This window comes from Martes martes, assembly GCF_963455335.1.
Source record: "Martes martes genome assembly, chromosome: 10".
Taxonomy (NCBI): domain Eukaryota; kingdom Metazoa; phylum Chordata; class Mammalia; order Carnivora; family Mustelidae; genus Martes; species Martes martes.
Genome location: NC_137898.1, coordinates 84,289,903 through 84,310,356, shown reverse-complemented (window position 1 = coordinate 84,310,356; position 20,454 = coordinate 84,289,903). Strand labels below are relative to the sequence as shown.

General features: G+C 37.6%; 1 protein-coding gene across 2 annotated transcripts in view; it reads left to right on the top strand.

Annotated features, from left to right (window-relative positions):
• Nucleotides 1-2,544: 2,544 nt before the first annotated feature.
• The window catches only part of PGR (progesterone receptor), a gene marked incomplete at both ends in the record, with an annotated part of 96,726 nt that continues 78,816 nt past the window's right edge, over nucleotides 2,545-20,454 (top strand). The window contains 2 exons of one of the 2 annotated variants that reach the window (XM_080817076.1): nucleotides 2,545-4,178; nucleotides 5,409-5,560. In XM_080817076.1, coding sequence (XP_080673202.1) covers nucleotides 2,545-4,178; nucleotides 5,409-5,560 — 1,786 coding nt within the window. The remainder of the gene's footprint in view (nucleotides 4,179-5,408; nucleotides 5,561-20,454) is intronic. The other variant, XM_080817077.1, reaches the window with a different exon arrangement.

The window sequence follows — 20,454 nt, the reverse complement described above, 5'->3', positions numbered from 1 at the left end:
CCTACCTCAAGATTTTAAATCTTATGGAAACAACCTAGTCAGTCTGTTAGCTTGAGGGAATTTTTATAACCAATCAAAATTGAGTCAAATACAGTTTGCCATTTAAAATGAAGCCTAGTGCCAATTTTATGGCTATAGCAATCTGAAAACCAAATTCCAAGCCATCAGCAATTTAAAAATCATACCCCTAAGGAGACTGATATTTGATCACTTGGGTTCAAATCTGACTATGCTACTGTCTATAATTTTTGGTTACTCTATGCCTCAATTTTCTCAACTATGAAATGGCGATAATGTATCTACTTTATAGGACTGTTGAAGGATTAAATAAATTAACACATGTAAAGGTCTCAGAAGACTACCTGGTAGTGCTCTTCGGATTATGCAAATTCTACAGATTCTATGACACTAACCATCAGGGAAATATATATTAAAACCACAATGAGATACCACTACACACACACTATGAAGACTATAATAAAAAAGACAAACAAGTGTTGCCAAGAATGTGGAGAAACTGGAACCGTCATACACTCCTGGTGGGCATATAAAATGTGCAGTCTCTTTGGAAAACAGCCTGGCAGTTCTTCAGAGGGTGAAACCTAGAGTTACCATATAACCCAGCAATTCTACTCCTAGGTATGTCCAAGAGAAATGAAAATATATGTTTGGACAAAAACTTATACATGAATGTTCATAAGAGCATTATTCATGATAACCTAAAGTAGAAACAGCTCAAATGTCCAACAACCAGTAAATAGATAAATAAAATGCAATATAGTCACACAATGAAATGTTATTTAGAAAGGAATGAAGTACTGATACATGCTACAACATGGTTGAACCTTGAAAACCCTATGCTAAGTGAAAGAAGCCATCAAAAAAAGGACCAAATATAATATGAGTCCATTTATATGACATGAAATGCCCAGAATAGGTAAATTCACAGAAAAGGAAAGTGACTGTGGCTAGCTGCTGGTAGATTTAGGGTGGGAGGATTGAGGAGAGACTGTTAATGGGTATGAAGTTTATTTTGGACGTGGAGATACCCAATGGGTCTTGGGGTCAGCAGAGATTGTTAGTTTATGATTCTGTACCTCAAATATATTTCAATACTCTCCCCCTCTCTCTACTATATATTATAAAATAAGAGGTCATCTACTTAAAAAAGAAACCTCAAAGGTAATTATTTTTAAGAATAAATATGTTGAAGGGAGAAAATACTATTCATCATCTCTATTGAGGGACTTATGATGTAGCACAGAATATAAGTTGGAGCTAAGGAAACTTTCCTTAGAGTTCTACTTAATAAAAATTGGAATAAATTCCTTAGACAAATCAAAGGAGGACACACGATATCTAAACTTCCATTCCCAAATGTCTCTGCCACATTGAAGACTGTTCCAGAGGAGTAGGGCATCTTGGTTGGATTAAAGAAATCTGAAAGCGCTCATTTTCATGGAAGCTATAACAGAGAGTCTCTTTTATATTATTTAGGATCATCCTTAATATATTCATTCAATAACATAGTCAAGTATCTTTCTCGATGTTAAATCTTTACAAAACTGAGATCCTGAAAGAATCCCTTCGCTTTTCCAGTTAGATTGAGCATGATTCTTAATTCGTAGTACAATATCTTAATATATTTACAAAGTTCCATCCCTCAGCACCTGCCATTCAGGGTGGAATTCAGACTAGCGGGTGGGGATACCAACTCCAGAATTTCAGATCAGATGCGTCATCGGTGTAGGGAGGGGCTTTGGGCGGGGCATCCCGATAGGGAGGAGGCATCCTAGACATCCTAGAAAGCTGTGGGGCCAGTCTACAGCTGTCATTACTCGAGTTAAGCTTTGTATTATTTGTGTTCGATGATATGGTGTGTAAGCGACATTCTCAATGCGAACTAGTTTCACTCGGCACTTAAGTGAAATATGTAAGTACAGACGTTTCCTTCTGCACTACCGAGAAACGTGAGAGCTCCAGGGATGATTGTCGCCCGCTATTTATTGGGAGCAGGCAGAAACCCGACTGTTACCGAGAATGGGCTGTAGCGAGAAGTCCAAGTAGTTCCAGGGTTTTAATGAGAAGGAAAGTGGAACGCAGTCAGGGATTGGGAGCTACAAGACAAGCTCCGCTTGGAAGCCGGAGAAAAAATCCGGAGAGAGCCGCGTATATAATTGCTTTCGAAGCCTCCGCCACTCGAGTGCTGGAATTGTGAGTATTCTGCGCCTCGGGTCCTGGGACTGAAGTCGGAGAACTCTCCCAGCTAGGAGAGACAACCTTCTCCTGCTCTCCCCACCTGATTCAGGAACTAAACTGCCGCCCTTCCCCTGACCACCAGTTGGAGGGCAAAGGCAGTAGCTGACCAGCGCCGCCCCATTCCGACCCGGGAGGTGGAGATCCCCCACCCCGCCCCACCGAGAACAGCCAAATTCAATTATAATTTTCTCCTCCCGCTTCTCCTACATTTCCCATACCCCCTCCTCCTTCCCCTAACCCTCCTCCTTCGAGACAGGGGAGGAGAAAAGGGGAGTTCAGGTCGTCATGACAGAGCCCAAGGCAAAGGATTCCCAGGCTCCTCACTTGGCGGGCGGCGCGCCTTCCCCAACACGGGTCGGATTGGCTCTGTCGGGACGTCGGGACGCTGGCTCCTTCCAGGCGAGTCAGACCTCGGACGCCTCGCCTGTAGTTTCGGCCGTACCCATCTCCTTGGACGGGCTGCTCTTCCCTCGACCCTGCCAGGTAGAGGACCCGGACCGGAAGACGCAGCATCAGCAGCCGCTGTCAGACGTGAAGGCGGCGCATACCAGAGTTGAAGCCGCAAGCGGTGCAGGAGCTGGCAGCTCTAGAACCCCAGAAAAAGACAGAGGGCTGCTGGACAGTGTCTTGGACACGCTACTGGAGCCCGCAGGCCCGGGGCAGAGCCACGCCAGCCCTTCTGCCTGTGAGTCCACTAGCCCTTGGTGCCTGTTTAGCTCCGAGCTTCCCGAAGACCCCCGGGTTGCCCCCACCACCCAGGGGGTGTTGTCCCCGCTCATGAGCCGGCCAGAGAGCAAGGCTGGCGACAGCTCCGGGACAGCAACTGCCCATAAAGTGCTGCCCAGGGGCCTGTCACCGTCCCGGCAGCTGTTGTCTCTGACCTCTGGGAGTCATCCTTGGCGGGGGGCCGCCGTGAAACCAGCACCGCAGCCGGCTGTGGTGGACGTAGAGGAGGAGGATGGCTTTGAGTCCGAGGGCTCCGTGGGTCCACTTCTGAAAGGCAAATCCCGGCCTCTGGGAGGCACGGCAGCTGCAGGAGGAGCTGCGGCCACCTCTCCTGGGGTGGCCTCAGGAGGAGTCACCCTGATTCCTAAGGAAGATTCCCGCTTCTTGGCGCCTAAGGTGTCCCTGACCGAGCAGGAGGCGCTAGCGGCGCCCGGGGGCTCCCCGCTGGCCACCACGATGGTGGATTTTATACACGTGCCCATTCTGCCCCTCAACTCTGCCTTCCTGGCCGCCCGCACTCGGCAACTGCTGGAAGGGGAGAACTTTGACGGCGGGGCTGCGGCTGTCAGCGCATTTGCCCCGCCGCGGGGCTCGCCCTCGGGTTCGTCCACACAGGTAGCTGCCGGCGACTTCTCCGACTGTGCATACCCACCCGACGCGGAGCCCAAGGATGATGGGTTCCCGCTTTACGGCGACTTCCAGCCGCCTGCCCTGAAGATAAAGGAGGAAGAGGAAGGCACCGAGGCAGCTGCGCGCTCTCCGCGGCAGTACCTGGTGACCGGTCCTAATCCCGCCGTCTTCCCGGATTTGCCGCTGGCTCTGCAGCAGCTACCTCCTCGAGATCCATCCTCCAGACCCGGGGAAGCGGCGGTGACGGCGGCCGCACCCGCCAGTGTCTCTGTCTCCTCGGTGTCCTCGTCGGGATCGACCCTGGAGTGCATCTTGTATAAAGCCGAGGGCACGCCGCCGCAGCAGGGCCCGTTTGCTCCGCCGCCCTGCAAGGCGCCAAGCGCAGGCGCGTGCCTGCTGCCCCGGGACAGTGCCTCCACCTCGGCTTCGGCTATCGCTGCGGGGGTGGCCCCTGCGCTCTACCCGCAGCTCAGCCTCAACGGGCTCCCGCAGCTCGGTTACCAGGCCGCCGTGCTCAAAGAGGGCTTGCCGCAGGTCTACCAGCCTTATCTCAACTACCTGAGGTGAGGGCCCGGGGCGGGGCGCGGGGAGCCCTATGCGTCTCGCGAATAGCAGTCCAGCCAGTTCGTCGCCACCAGCTTCTGGCCCTCAGGGTCCTGCTCACTCGAATGGCCTCAAGAGGATGCGTGGTCGGGGCGGGGCACAGGACAGTTTGGTTTCCTTTATCTTCTCTCAGCTCCTTACTATTTTAGGGACACAAAGGGGGCGCATAATATGCCGTTTTTGGAGCGTGCCTCCTCAAAAATATTTTCTAAACTTTTCAAATCTGCGAGATTTCGCAACTAGCCCTGATTTAAAATGTGCAGCGTCACTCTAGGTGAGCGGTAGCCCAGTGGAGCGGAAAAAGCGCGGCAAGTTGGAGGCTTTATAAAATGGTTATTTTCTTAGGACATTTACTGGGAATGTCTTTCTTGGAGAAGAGACTTTAAGGCACGGATCCTCCGGGAGGGGTGGTACTTGTTACATAGTCGCTTAGCCAGAACTGAAAGCATAACTTCACGGGTTGGGACATTTAATGGCTCCATTTTCATACGTATCTCAAGGCTAAAGTTATGTGTAATATGTTTACATTATGAATTTAAACACCAATCACAGCCAGTGCACTGTATTCTGTTATTGTTTCGGATTCGCTACAACTTTTCTCACATAGGTTTTCAAAAAATTGTGATTTACATACTGGAGTAGTGGAATTTCTAAGAATGTTCGCTTTAGAATCTTATTGCTGTGAATGAGCAAAATAGTGTCAATATACTGAACAATTCTTTAAAGCGGCAAACACATAAACTTGTGTGAGTAAACAATCATTAAGGGTTGTGTTAAAAACTCAAAACAAAAGCATTGCTAAGTACCATTCAACCTTAAAACAAAACCGTGTTTATAGTTACCCAGGCTACAGGAAGGAAATAACATTTCATTTGTCAAAGTAAATTTATTATTCTATATAAGAAGTTTTGTAGAAAGATTTTTTTAAACAAAACCAATGGACCTTTGCTTTCCTAAACATAAAATTATATATTATTCTTTTATGTTGGTGATGCTGATGACTGATTAATAATTTGCAAATGTGGTGAATCCAGGAACAGTACAGGAAGTTTAATTTGCATGTCTTTCGAGGGTGTGTATACACAGTTCTATTTGAAAATCCCCTTTCACTCTGTCAATTCTGTTAAGAAAACTTCAGTAGCTAGTGGTGCACCTAAAAATAAATGGAGTACTTTGTTTTGCATTTCAAGGCCGGATTCAGATGCCAGCCAGAGCCCACAGTACAGCTTTGAGTCATTACCTCAGAAGATTTGTTTAATCTGTGGGGATGAAGCATCGGGCTGTCATTACGGTGTCCTCACCTGTGGGAGCTGTAAGGTCTTCTTTAAAAGGGCAATGGAAGGTAGGCTCCTTTCTCCTGATCCTTTATTATTGCTTTAACTGTAAGCTGAGACTATTTTTTTTTAGATTTTAATTACCCTTTGCTTCTAAGAAATGGTGATATTTCTATATAACTTAAAATATATGACTATGTTTTAACAATATGCTTTCATTTATAATACTCAAAATTGAATGCAATTAGATATTATAATACATAATTGCATACTCTTTGGCTTTTAATATTAGACTCAAGTTGTACTAATCTTGGGGCAATGCTGCTATTGTTCATTACCTATCTAGCTTTAAAGAAACAACTTCACTGTAATTGTATTTTTATATTTCTATTATATGTGATATGTACTAATTTAAAATTTTGATCAAAAGAAAAACTGTAAAAGTCATCGAAATTATGTATATGTACTTATATGTGTTTGCATATATATATGTGATGCAGTTACAAATTTTCTACACAATTTTGTCTTTTCTCTACATTCGTATATATGTAATACTTAAATAATGGTAATTCTAAACAAATTTTTAAAATTCTCTTTTTGTTTGGTATATTTTTATAAGGGGATAGGAATAAACAGTTCAAAGCAAATGAAAAATTTGAGCACAATAACAATTTCTGAAGAAGTATTTTACTATAAGACCTTTATATTTTTAAAATGATCTAAATGACCTATTTATCTAATGATAATTATCTAATGATTTTGAATTGACTTACATAATGTATTTTGGACTTGAACTGAGCTGAAATGAGTTTAGGGTTCCCTCTGGAGTGCAGAGATCACACCTAAACAAGGAACCAAAAATCTGATTACCTGCTTTTTTGTTTCCTATTTGTGAGTTTTGTTTTTATTTTTGTTTTTTAATTTCAAGAGCCTTCTACTTAAAAGTAGGAAAGGAAGGAATGAGCAATTTTTACCTTAAGGGAACTTTCAAAGGAGTTTGATGTGCATATTTAATATACACCAAAAGAATATGACCTAAAAGACATTCTAAATTCACTCTTCTTGTAGCTGCCTAACAGGTGATTCTTTACAACTATTATACCTTTTTGGTAAAAATGATTCCCAACCAGTTATTAGTAATATTTGTAATAATTCTACTTAAACTAATTCTTCTTAAAGGATATTTGTTTTGTATTTATCTAGAATATGATTTTTCCACAAAGGAATATATATATTAAAATATGCATATAAATATGTATAACATATATTATAATATTATATATTATTATATATTATAATATTTTATATTATAATATATTACAAATATATATTTGTATATATAAAAGAGGCTAATGAGAAAATGGGACACAACTGATAATGGCCCTAACTTTCCTATTGACATTATTTAGTCGTAGTTACAAGTAGGCATTCTTTGTGTGGAAGAGTAGATTCTCCAGCACATAATTGGAGTTACTATTTCCATGTAACTTTATGTCTGGTTTTTTGAACATTCCTTTTGACATTAATAGGATTCCCTTCATTTTTACAGCCTCCTTAGGGTAGTCTAATTTTTATAAGTGGATGATTCCTGTAGAATCCCCTGCTTGAAAGCCAGTTTTTTTCTAGCCCAGCTCCATCTCTTTATAGGTAAGCATGTCCCAAAGACATAAATTTGAATTTCCAAAGAGCACACAACTAGTTAGTAACTAATTCTTAATCACCATAGGTTAGATACTCTTTCATTGCGATGTTCATAAATCAGAGAGGGTGGGTACAAGTAGATATTTGATGAATGCTACTTAATTTTCAGAAGTTACTTCAAACTGTGCATCTAGAATCAAGAGCACCCTAACTAAAATACAAATGTTTTTATAGTATTAAAATAGTATCCAGAACCACATAAAATGTCTTCCCAAATGTACTCTTGGAAAGCATTTGTAGGACCACTGCTGTTGGCATGATCCTGTTTTAGTCTTGAGTAGTAGATATGAAGTACCTTTATTTGGCAATATTTATAAAGGAACTCAAGGTAGAGGTTTATAAGTCATTCGTGAAATTAAAGCAAGATTACAAAAACTGTATGAGGAATTTCATTCATTCAGCATTTTTTTTTAATTTAAATTTTTTTTAAGATTTTATTTAACACAGAAAGAGAGAGAGAGAGAGCAAGCACACAGGAGGAGCAGCAGGCAGGGGAGAAGCAGGCTCCTCACTGAGCAAGGAAACTGATGAGGGGCTCCAATGCAGAGCTTGATCCCAGGACCCCGGGATCATGACCTGAGCCAAAGGCAGCCATTTAACCAACTGTGCCACCCAGGTGTCCCTATTTAGCACTTATTTTATACCTCTTATATTTAGATCTGTGACAAAGATATCCTTCCCTTGATTTCATCTCTCTTTGCCTTAGAAATAAGATGAGGATAATAATAGCTACCCCTCAGGGTTGTTATAAAGATTAAGTGAGTTAATACATGCAAAGTTTTGAAACAAATGCTTAGCAGATTGTCAGTTTCAGTGGTGTCACTTCGGTCAAGGAGCTTATGATAGAGCTGAGCAGGTAATATATATGTAAGGCCTTTTTGCATATAAAATAAAGATTCTCAGTAAATGCTCAGATAGGTAAGCAGATCTGTAAAGTAGTTAGGATTTGTATGGTTTGTGAATTAGTGTGTTTAGGCAGGGGGAAGTTAATGGAATGTGTATATTCTCTAATGACAGGAGAAGACTTCATGGAAAATATGAATTTCATTTTGTTCTTAAAGGAAAAGTAAGATTATTGATTTCTGGGTATTGAGGAGGGCCTTTAAGTGTATATGTCCAAGGAGGAGTGAAAAAATTAAGATTTGACTAGGACTTGAAGAATTATATTTGGAAATCATTAAAATTAAAGGTTAGGAAGTTTAATTGCCAGTGTTTGAATGAGTTGGGATAAAATCAGTGATTTAAGATAATAAAAGTTTCTGGGAATTTTCACGACTAAGAAAGATGATTAGAAGGACTTTGACAGTTAGAGAGAAATAGGTGTGAAATCTAAAGTAGGGGTACTTTAAGGTAGAAATATGTATGTATGCCAATATGTTCAGAAGTTGAAAGTCAGTGGTCAAAAATATAGATATTTTTGGGGCACCTGGGTGGCTCAGTGGGTTAAAGCCTCTGCCTTCGGCTCAGGTCATTATCTCAGGGTCCTGCGATGGAGCCCCACATCAGGCTCTCTGATCAGCAGGGAGCCTGTTTCCTCCTCTCTCTCTGCCTACTTGTGATCTCTGTCAAGTAAGTAAATAAAAATCTTTAAAAATAAAAAAAAATTTATACATAAATATTTTTACCAACGATAATAATGATAATAGCAGGGTGTCTGGGTGGCTCAGTCAATTAAGTGTCTGCCTTCAGCTCAGGTCATGATCTCAGGATCCTGGGATCAAGTCCCAATGCCTGGGTCCCTGCTCAGAGGGAAACCTGTTTCTCCCTCTTTCTCCACCACTCCTTCTGCTTGTGCTTGGCCTCTCTCTCTCTCTCTCAAATAAATAAATATAATCTTTTTAAAAATGATAATAGCTTTTTAGACTACTTTCTATATACCAGTGACTAAGTGTTTTATGGGTGTTTTAATTTCTTTAATCCTTATAATCTTTATAATCATTGTATTTTCAATTTACCAATAAGGAAACTAAGGGCCAGAGATGTTAAATTTCCTTAATCACAGTTAGGAAGTGGTAGAGTGAGGATTCAAACCCAAGTAGTGTGATTCCAGAAACTGTGCAACAATCTCACAATTATACTACATTTCTCTTAAGAGGAAATTCTGTTTAAATTTCAAAGAAAAACAATAGTGGGTTGAAAGAAAAAAATGTGAGCAAAATGATAAAACATCTAGGAGGTAAAAGTGAATCCTAAAGGAAATTGCAAGATGAAGATTGATTAAAAGTGTGTGATATAAATTAATGGATGATACTAACTTCACCTCTAGGACAGCTATGAAAAAAAATAGTCAAGGACCAAGATCAAGTTTCTTTACTTCTCCTCCAAGTTGAGAGTGAGAGACCATAAAGCCTGTAAATGAGTCACCCAGGAACACTGGGTTTCTCTTGGTATGAGAGAAGAGAGAAGAGGCAGGAAAGAAAAGGAGAGGGGAGGAGAGAGAAGGAAAGGGGTCAGAAACCACTCAAAAAGTGAGTATTTGGGGTAGGAAGAGATGGCCTCTCTTAACCTAAGAAAAAGAATTAGCCAAAAGCAATTGGTTTACTAGCCCTTTGTGTTACTTTACTAAGACTTGGAATGAACCAGGAAGTGGTCAGGAATTGCCTTAATACCTTTCAAGGAGATGAAGTCATAATGACACAACCAGTTCTATAAATGCAGGCCATGACTTTGTAGTAAGAAGCAAAAGAGATTTCTCATTGGCTTTTCTGTGTATGTACTGTGACTAGACTGGTGCTATGAATATATACTAGATATCCAGTAAATTTTTTCTAAATCATCATAACTGATGATGCTAAGCTCTTATTCTTTGGATGCTTTTTACTGTAACAACATTTGTAGTGAATAAATGTGATGGAATATGGGTGGGAAATATTATAATATAGTGGAACATTATTTAGAAGACACTTGTCTAACTAAGTATGGATGGATTTGTGATTATACAACATTATTAGTTTCATTTTTATTCTAGATATGTGGAGGTATAATTGACAAATAAAACTGTGAGATATTTAACATGAGGATTTGGTATATATGGTAAAAGGATTCCCCTATCAAGTTAATTAACATATTCATCACCTCACTTACTTATCTTTTTTTTTCTTTTTGGCAAGAATATTTAAATTTTACTCTCTTACCAAATTTTAGTCATATAATACAATGTTTTCAACTAGTCACCATGTTATATATTATATCCTCAGACCTATTCATCTTAAAAGTTTGTGCCCTTTTAGCAACCTCTCACTATTTCCCCTATCTCCCAACCCCTGGTGACCATTTTTTACACCGAAGTATTTATTGAGAACTTTCTGTATGCTAAGCATTATGCTTGGTACTAGTTGAAAAAGCAGTAAAATGGAACTGCAGCCCTAGTGGGGTTTATAATGTAGCGTAGGCAAGAAACACTCTATCAGTTGCATTTAAACAATGAATTATAGATGTGCTAAGTGAATAGTTTAAGCAATGCCTGGAAAACTAGAGAATTGACCCCTTTATCAGAGCTGGGGATGATAGGAAATACCTTTTAGATTTAGAGAGACACCATATCGCTTCTCGGCCTTTTGGCTAAGATCAAGTGTAGAGAGACACCATCATAAGTAGACCACAGAAGAAACTGGACAGAAATGAAATATTTTATGCATAAAATATTTCTTTCAGAAGTTGAATAGAGTTGGTGTCAGAGACTAAAAATGAAACTGATTTGGTAGCATGTTCTCCCTGCTATGCCTTCCAGAAGAGAAATAATGAACATTCAAATTCATTTAAATATTACATTATTTTAAGAGCAATTTTAGGTTTACAGGAAAATCAAGAGGGAGGTATAGAGTTTTCCCATACACTTCTCTCCCGGACGTAGCCTTCCCTATTATTAACATCCTCCATTAGGGTGGTACATTTTTTGTTACAATTGATGAATGTACTTCAATTATGAACACTAAATAATCACCCCAAATCCATAGTTTGCATTAAGGTTTGCTCTCGGTATTACACATTCTATGGGTTTGAATAAATATACAATAAAATGTATCCATAGTTATGGTATCATACAGAGTAGTTTCACTACCCTAAAAATCCTGTGTTTCATTTACTCATTCTTCTCTGCCCCCAAATCCCTGGCAATCAGTAATCTATTTACTCTCTCTGTAGTTTTGCCTGTTCCAGAATGCCATACAGTTTCACTTAGTTATATGCATTTAATTTTCCTCCATGTCTTTTCATGGCTCGATGTCTCATTCCCTTTGAGTTCTGAATAATATACCACTGCCTGTATGTAGCACAGTTTATCCATTCACCTGCTGAAATATATTTCAGTCGCTTCCAAGTTTTTACAATTACGAAGAAAGCTGCTATAATGATCCACAAGCAGGTTTTTACGGGGACATACTTTTTTTTTCCTTTGGGTAAATATCAAGGAGTTTGATTGCTACATTTTATAGCTGTTTAATTTTGTAAGAGATCCTCAAACTGTCTTCCACAGTGGCTATGCTATGTTGCATTCCCACCAGCAATGAATGAAAATTCTTGACGCTATGCGTCTTTACTATCATTTGGTATTGTCTGTGTTCAGGATTTTGACCATTCTAATAGGTATATAGTAACATCTCATTGTTTTAATTTGCATTAAATGATGTGGAGCATATTTCCATGTACTTATTTGCCATCCATGTATCTTTGGTGAGAAGCCCATTAAGGTCCTTTACCCATTTTTTAATCTGGTTGTTTTCTTATTCTTGTGTTCTTATATATTCTTTATATATTTCTTTATTAGATATGTCTTTTGCAAATATTTCCTCCCACTCTGTGTCTTTTTATTCTCTTGACAATGTCTTTTGCATAGCAAAAAAATTTACTTTTAATGAAATGCAATTTCTCATTCTTTTCTTTCATGAATCATGACTTTGATGTTGTATCTAAAGAATCGTTAACGAAACTCAAGGTAATCTAGATTTGCTCCTATGTTATCTTTTAGGACCTTTATAATTTTGCATCTTATATTTAGGTCTGTGATCCATTTTGAGTTAATGTTTATGAAGAGTGTAATGTCTGGGTTTATCTTTTTTTTTTAAGATTTTATTTATTTATTTGACAGACAGAGATCACAAGTAAGTAGAGAAGCAGGCAGAAAGAGAGGAGGAAGCAGACTCCCTGCTAAGCAGAGAGCCCGATATGGGGCTTGATCCCAGCACCCTGAGATCATGACCTGAGCCGAAGGCAGAGGCTTTAACCCACTGAGCCACCCAGGCTCCCCTGTCTGGGTTTAGATTCACTTTGTTCCATGTGGATGTCCAGTTGTTTAAGGACTATTTGTTGAAGAGAGAGTTTTTGCTCCATTGTATTCACTTTGCTAGTTTGACTATATTTTCGTGAGTCTATTTCTAGGGCTTTCTATTCTGTTACATTGATCTATTTGTCTCTTCTTTCACCAAGATTGCACTGTTTTGATTGCTATAGATTTATAGTAAGTCTTGAAGTCAGGTATGTCAGTCCTCCAACTTCAATATTGTGTTGAATATTCTGGATCTTTTATGTCTGCATGTGAGCTTTAAATTGTTTGTCAATAACCAGGAAATAATTTTCTGGGGTTTTAATCGGGATTGTATTGAATCTGTAGATCATATTGGGAAGAACTCATGTCTTGGCAATATTGAATCTTCCCATCCACAAGCATGGAGAATTGCTCCATTTATTTAGTAATTTTATTTCATTAATTAGAGTTTTTTAAAGATTTTATTTATTTATTTGACACGGAGAGAGAGAGAGCACAATCAGGGGGAGTGGCAGGCAGGAGGAGAGGGAGAAGCAGGTTCTCCGCAGAGCAGGGAATCTGAAGCGAGACTCACTCTCGGGACTCTGATATCATGACCTGAGCCAAAGGTGATTGCTTAACCAACTGAGCCACCCAGGCACCCCTCATTAATTACAATTTTGTGATTTTCCTCCTGTAGGTCTAGTACATATCTGGTTATATTTATACTTAAGTACTTCATTTTTGGAGTGCTAATATAAATGATAGTGTTTTAAATTTCAAATGCCATTTGTTCATTGTTAGTATATAAGAAAATGACTGATGTTTGTATATTAGCCTTATATCCTGCAGCTTTGCTATAGTTGCTTATTAGCTCCAGAAGTTGTTTTGTCAGTACTTTTGGGTTTTCTACATAGAAAATCACATTACCTACAAAGATAGTTTTATTTCTTTCTTCCCAATGAGAATACATTTTACTTCTTCTTTTTGTTCTATTGCATTAGTAGGACTTCCACAACAGTGTTGAAAATGACTGGTAAAGGGAGATACTCTTGTCTTGTTCCTGGTCTAATGGAAAAGCTTCTAGTTTCTCACCATTGGGTATGACATCAGTTGTAGGTTTTTTGTAGATTATTTTTAATCAAGTCGAGTAAGTTCACTTCTATTTCTAGTTCATGAGTGAGTACTGGATTTTGTCAAATGTTTTTTCTGCAACTATTGATATGATCATGTGATGTTGTTTTTTTAGCTTGTTGATGTGATACAACACATTAATTTTCAAACATTGAACCAATCTTATGAGCCTAAGATAAATCTCAACTGATCATGTTGTACACTTCTTTTCAACTTTTTTGGATTTGATTTGCAAGATTTTGTTGAGGATTTTTGCATCTATGTTCATGAGAAATATCAGTCTGTAGTTTCCTGGTACTGTCTTTGGTTTTATATCAGGATAATGCTGGCCTCATAGAATGAATTAGGAAGCATTCCATCTGTTTCTATTTAAAATATTGTGGTGAACTGGTATAATTTCTTCCATAAATGGTTGGCAGAATTCACGAGTGAACTCATCTGGCCATGGTGCTTTCTGTGTTGGAAAGTTATTAATTGTTGGTTCAATTTCATTGATAGATATAGGCCTATTCAGATTGTTTATGTCTTCTTGTGTGAGTTTTGGCAGATTGTTTATCTCAAGGCATTGGTTCATTTCATTTCAGTGATCAGATTTGTGGGCATAGAGTTGTTCATAGTATTCTTTTATTATCTTTTTAATGTCTATAAGGTCTGCAGTGATATCCCTCTTTCATTTTTGATATTAGTAATTTGTATTCTCTCTCTTCTTAATTAGCCTGGCTGGAGGCTTATATTGATTTTATTGATCTTTTCAAAGAACCAGCTTTTTTTTTTTTCTTTACTGATTTCCTGCTTTCAATGCCATTGATTTCTGACCTAATTTTTGTTATTTTTCTCTACTTTCAGTGCCTTAATTTGCTCTTCTTTTTCTCATTTGCTAAGGTGAAAGCTTTGATGGTTATAAATTTTAGATCTTCTTTTTAAAATATACAGTTAATGCTATATTTATAAGTGCTATAAATTTCCCTGTAAGCACTGCTTGCACATAACTATATACCACAGACTTTGCTAATTTGTATTCTCATTTTATTTAGTTCAATTTTTTTTAATTTTTCAAGATTTTTTTCTTTGACTCATGTGTTAATTAAAATTATGTTGTAAAATCTCCATCTCCACATGTTTTATTTTCCAGTTGTCTTCCTTTTTTTTTTTTTTTAAGATTTTAATTATTTGACAGAGAGAGAGAGAGATCACAAGTAGGCAGAGGGGCAGGCAGAGAGAGAGGGGAAAGCAGGCTCCCTGCTGAGCAGAGAGCCTGATGTGGGGCTCCATCACAGGACCCTGGGATCATGACCTGAGCCGAAGGCAGAGGCTTAACCCACTGAGCCAGTCAGGTGCACTCCAGTTGTCTTTCTGTTTAAAGTTCAATTTCATTGTGGTCTTAGAGCAGATATTGTATAATTTCTATTCTTCAAATTTGTTAAAGTGTGTTTTATGATCTAGAATGTGGTTTATCTTGGTGAATGTTCCATGTGGGTTTGCAAATGTGTAATCTGCTGCTATTGAAAGTAGTTTATAGATATCCTGTTGAATGATGTTGTTGAGTTCAGCTGTGTCCTCACTGATTTTTCTGTGCCTGGTGGATCTATCCATTTCTGATAGAGAGATGTTGAAGTGTCCACCTATAATAGTGGATTCATCTCTTTTTCCTTGCAGTTCTATCAGCTTTTGCTTCACAATATTTTAATGCTCTGTTTTTAGATCTTACACTTTAATGACTGTTATGACTTCTTGGAGAATCAACTCCTTTACCATTATGTAATGCTCCTTTTTACCAAAGAACTTTCCTTGTTTTGAAGCCTGCTCTAATTATACATTCAAATTTTTCATGGACCAATTCATGAATTATTTTCTCTGTCTTTGGAGCTCTATAATGTTTTCTCTGTATTTTGTATTCCACAGAATTATCAAATAATCTCTCCCACCACAATTTCTTTGATTAAAATTTGGGGTCTTGAGAAGATAATTTGTCAATGATCTTATTTAATTTAATTTCTCTCCACTAGAGTCTACCTTGTGGCAGTTTTTCTGTTATCCTAAAAATAAACATGAAGTAATTCATTGGACTGAACTTCTAAACTTTATAAATAATAATAAATGTCCTTATTAATAAATATTCAGATTAATTTCTCTTTACACTACAGTTCTCTCAGTTTAATATTTAACATGAGTGGTAAGCTTGTTTTAAGCACAATTTTGCATTATAACCCACTAAAGTATCCATTTTACCAAAAAAGAAGTAGTAGAAAGATTGCATTGGGGATCATCTGCTTGATATTTGCTTACTTAGGGTTGTTAAATTATTAATGCCTCTTCAGAACCTACATCTTAACATTACTACAAGAATCTGAAAGGGAAGACATTGGAATCAAGACATACATGCTAAAACTAACAGCTAGTGCTTCTGCTTCAGCCTTTGAGTTATTATACTTTAATTACTCAAATAACACAATAATACATTCTCCTTTAAAAAGGAAAAACATTACCAATAAGGCTTAAGTCCTCTTTGATCAATAACTCTAATCTGTTCCCTAGCATGCCTCTCTACCTCTACCTTAGTTTTTAATGTGTATGTATGTGTATATAATGTTTTTTTCATATGTTCATATATAAAATTTATCCTATATGCAATAATCCTTCATCATTTTTTCATGCAACAATGACTTGAAGCTCTGTATGTTTATTTATAGTCCTGGCTTGTTCTTTATTGAATAATATTTCATAGTATGAAAATTCCCTTATTTATTTAATTCAATTAGCCAAAATATAGTGTATCATTAGTTTCAGATGTAGAATTCAGTTAATCATGAGTTGCATATAACACCCAGTGCTCATCACAGCACGTGCCCTCCTTAATGCTCATCACCCAACTACCCATCCTCCCCACCGACCTCCCTCTAGCAACCCTCAGTTTGTTTTCTGTAGTTAAGAGTCTCTCATGGTTTGTCTTCTTCACTGACCTCTTCCCTTTCAGTTTTCCCTCTCTTTCCCTATGATCCTCTGCCCTATTTCTTATATTCTACATATGAGTGAAACCATATGATAATTGTCTTTCTCTCACTGACTTATTTCACTCAGTGTAATAACTTCCAGTGCCATTCGTATTGATGTAAATGGTACGATTTCATCCTTTTTGATGGCTGAGTAATATTCCATTGCTCTGTGTGTGTGTCTGTCTGTGTGTGTGTGTACACACACATACACACACATGCACACCGTATTCTCTTTATCCATTCATCTGTTGATAGATATCTGGGCTCTTTCCACAGGTTGGCTATTGTGGACATTGCTGCTCTAAACATTGGGTTGCAGGTTCCCCTTCAGATCACTGCATTTGTATATGGGGTAAATACCTAGTAGTGCAATTGCTGAGTCATAGGGTAGCTCTATTTTTAACATCTTGAGGAAACTCCATACTGTTTTCCAAAGTGGCTGTACCAGCTTGCAATATGAAAATCCTTTTATTAATGCATCACTGTCATACCATAACTTGAGTAAGCTTTTTTTGTGTTTGTCTCCTTGAATACATGCCTTGTTCTTTTTCCCAGAATGTAATTATTTTTATCCAGCTCTAAGTGAACTACATGATTAGCTTCCTTCATGCTGCTAAAATGATTTAAATCATTAATTTATTCACTCCAGATACATGTGTTGATACTTACTACATTTAAAAATTGCTTGTGCTAAACTAGAAAGGTGAATATGTACATAATCCCCATATTTGACATATCCAAAATCAGGAAGAAGAAAAAACAAAACAGAAAAACTGTTGTGTAGTTAGTAAACATGAGAATACTTCAACTCTAGTTATGGCAGAACCATGGATGACACATCATAGTATTCATCTAGACTACTCTGGAATAATTGCAGTTTGTTCCACTAACATATCCTGATGTTGTGTAAGAGGCTTACTCATTTAAAAACACTTAACTACTCTTGACCATGACCCAGGCACTGTTCTAAGTGCTTTACTATATTAAGTCATTTAATCCTTCTAAGAGTCTTATGAGATAGACGTACTCTTATTATCTGTATTTTCACAAATGAGTAGGTCACTACAAACTATAAGGGTCAAGTTTCAAACCTAGGGCATCTGACTGCAACTTCTGTGTTTTGTGTGCCTCAGTGCTCTCTCTCCAGAATGTTTCGTATTTGAATAAATGTTAATTATTTTATAATTCTTCAGAGAAAAACATGATCTCTTCCAGGAGATTGGTTTTCAAATTGTACTCCTCAACTCAGTCCCATTCCTTTTTCAAATCAGAACAGTTCTGCTTCTGTATGTTTATTTGTTTTTTTCTCCCACTTAAAATTTTATTTGAACAAAGGATTCTCTGCCAACATTTTCTTTTAAGTATTATTTCATCATAACAGGAAACTGTTAGGCCTCAAACAAGTGTTTATTCAGGTACTTGAGTAAATCATAAACAGTTCTTTGATTTTAAATGCTGATACCTTTTTGATATCTGTGCAAAGGTAGGATGAACACTTGATCAAGATTTCAAATCCAGCTGTTTAACATTTGAACAGAATATGAATTTTATTTTCCAAAATTACATCTGAGTTATAGAACTCTATCTTTGTCAGCAAAACAAAGTAACTCCGTGGACTCTTTTATCAATCACTTCTTTAAAGGACTGATTGAAATAATTGATACTTAAGACAGTGACTCTAACTATTTACTTCCCTAGATTTTAAACTTTATCCTCATTTAGAATTTTAGAAAGATACTCTATTGATCTTCCATATCTACCTAATTTGAAAAGGGTAAACACAATATCCTTCTTGTTGTTGGATGGCCCTCATATAATAAATGACATAGTGCATATTTCACATAAGTTGCCAGCCTATTGTGTTTTCCTTTTTAGTTCCTACAAGGTAAAGAAGTAAATTTTCATGCTCATTTTTTAATGTAAATAACTTAGGCTTTTGGTTCTCAACTGTTGCTATGGCCTTTGGTGTTATATACTTTATATAAAATCTTAAGGAATCTTAATTTTTTGTAGCATAATACTCAATAGTAATCATTTCTTCAGAAAAAAATACTTTCAATGCTATTTTCTCTTCTGTGACAAAGTGATTTATGAGATTGAATAAACAAGTGGTGAGTATGGACCATGAATAAATTCCTTTGAAAATGCCATGAAAGCAATCATTCCAGAAAAGAACACAAAAATGTTATATATAATTACAAGGTTTTCTGGGACCCTTTTTGTTTATAACAGCTGTTATTACAATTCTTGCTTTAAAAATCATGCATTCTCAGTAGTCCATCTAACATGTTATCTTCCCCATAAAAACATTCATTGTTTTTGTCTCTCTAATTAAGATAATTTTTTTTAACCCTCAAAATCCAAACTGCATTTAGTTTTTATTACCTGTGTTATACTTATGGGTTTTCTTACCTCCCTGATGGAATCTAAAATTCTATGAATTTAGGCATTATAGCTTATTTATCTTTTGTAACCTTCTGCAGAACCCAATAGAGTAGTAAAAGTTCAGGAAGAATAAATAATAATAATTGTTTCATAAATATTTATTGTAATTTTCAGGGCTGCTACATTGCAAAACCTTCATAAATATTTATTGTAATTTTCAGGGCTGCTACATTGCAAAACCATAGTGGGCACCATGTTCAATACAGTCTATAAATTTGTTTCTTAAAACATGTCCAAAATTTCTAAGCTAAAATCTTTTGGGCCAGATGTGTTTCAGAATTCAGAATTGTATAGACATTTTAAAAAAGATGATCTTGAATAAAACTTTATAATGAAACATTAATATTTATACAGCAAAATGTATGAACACAGCCTATAAAATGTGAGTTTGGGGGGAACCTGGGTGGCTCAGTAGGTTAAAGCCTCTGCCTTCGGCTCAGGTCATGATCTCAGGGTCCTGGGATTGAGCCATCGTGCTCTCTGTTTGGCAGGGAACCTGCTTCCCTCTCTCTCTCTGGCTGCCTCTCTGTCTACTTGTGATCTCTGTCTGTCAAATAAATAATAAAATCTTTAAAAAAAAAATGTGAGTTTGGGCCTGGTTCTGCTGCCAAATGAAGTCAGTTCAAGTGAAGTCTCATTGACAAATAACTACAGCAAAACTTTTGTTAGCAAGTCTTTTTGTATATTAAAATTGTGAATGAGAAATTGTTAACCTCTGTCCGTTCCTGGCTTTATCTAATCAGTCTGTATTCCTTAATTTCATGATGCCGGGTAACCTCAAGCTTTGTCCTTAATTATCCCTCTAAAAATGTCATTCTTTGTTGGTCCCTTTTAACTTCCTAGGGTACTTGAATGTCAAAACTGGTCCCTTTTAACTTCCTGGGATACTTAAAGGTCAAAACCGGCCACTAGACCTCACTAGGGAGCAGAGGCTAGCTCAGACTGTGCAGAGCTAGTGTGGAGGGAAATCAGGCACTAGGTTGATGTGTAATAGCAGCCTCCTCAGGAAATTCTTGTTTGAAGAATAAAGCATATCATCATACTGTATCCTGTCAGTAAGCAGTTTGGTGTATATTTTTTCAGCTACTTTTCTATACATAGTAATATCAAATGGATGAAATTATTTTAATCCAAATGACATTATAGCTTGCTTTTTTCACAAAATTCTATATTTTAGATACATTTTGCCATCTGTAATATAAACAGCTTTTTTCAAATGTCACAGAGTATCTCATTGTTAGGATATATCATAATTTATTAATATCTTATTCACAGACATTTGTTTGGGCTATTCTCAGTTTCACAAATAATGTAGTAATAAATTATCTACCTAGAGGTATTGCTACACATTTCTAGAGTTTAGGGTTTTTTTTTTAAGATTTTATTTATTTGTCTGAGGGACAGAGAGAGACAGAGCAAGAGCATAATCAGGGTGAGGGAAAAACAG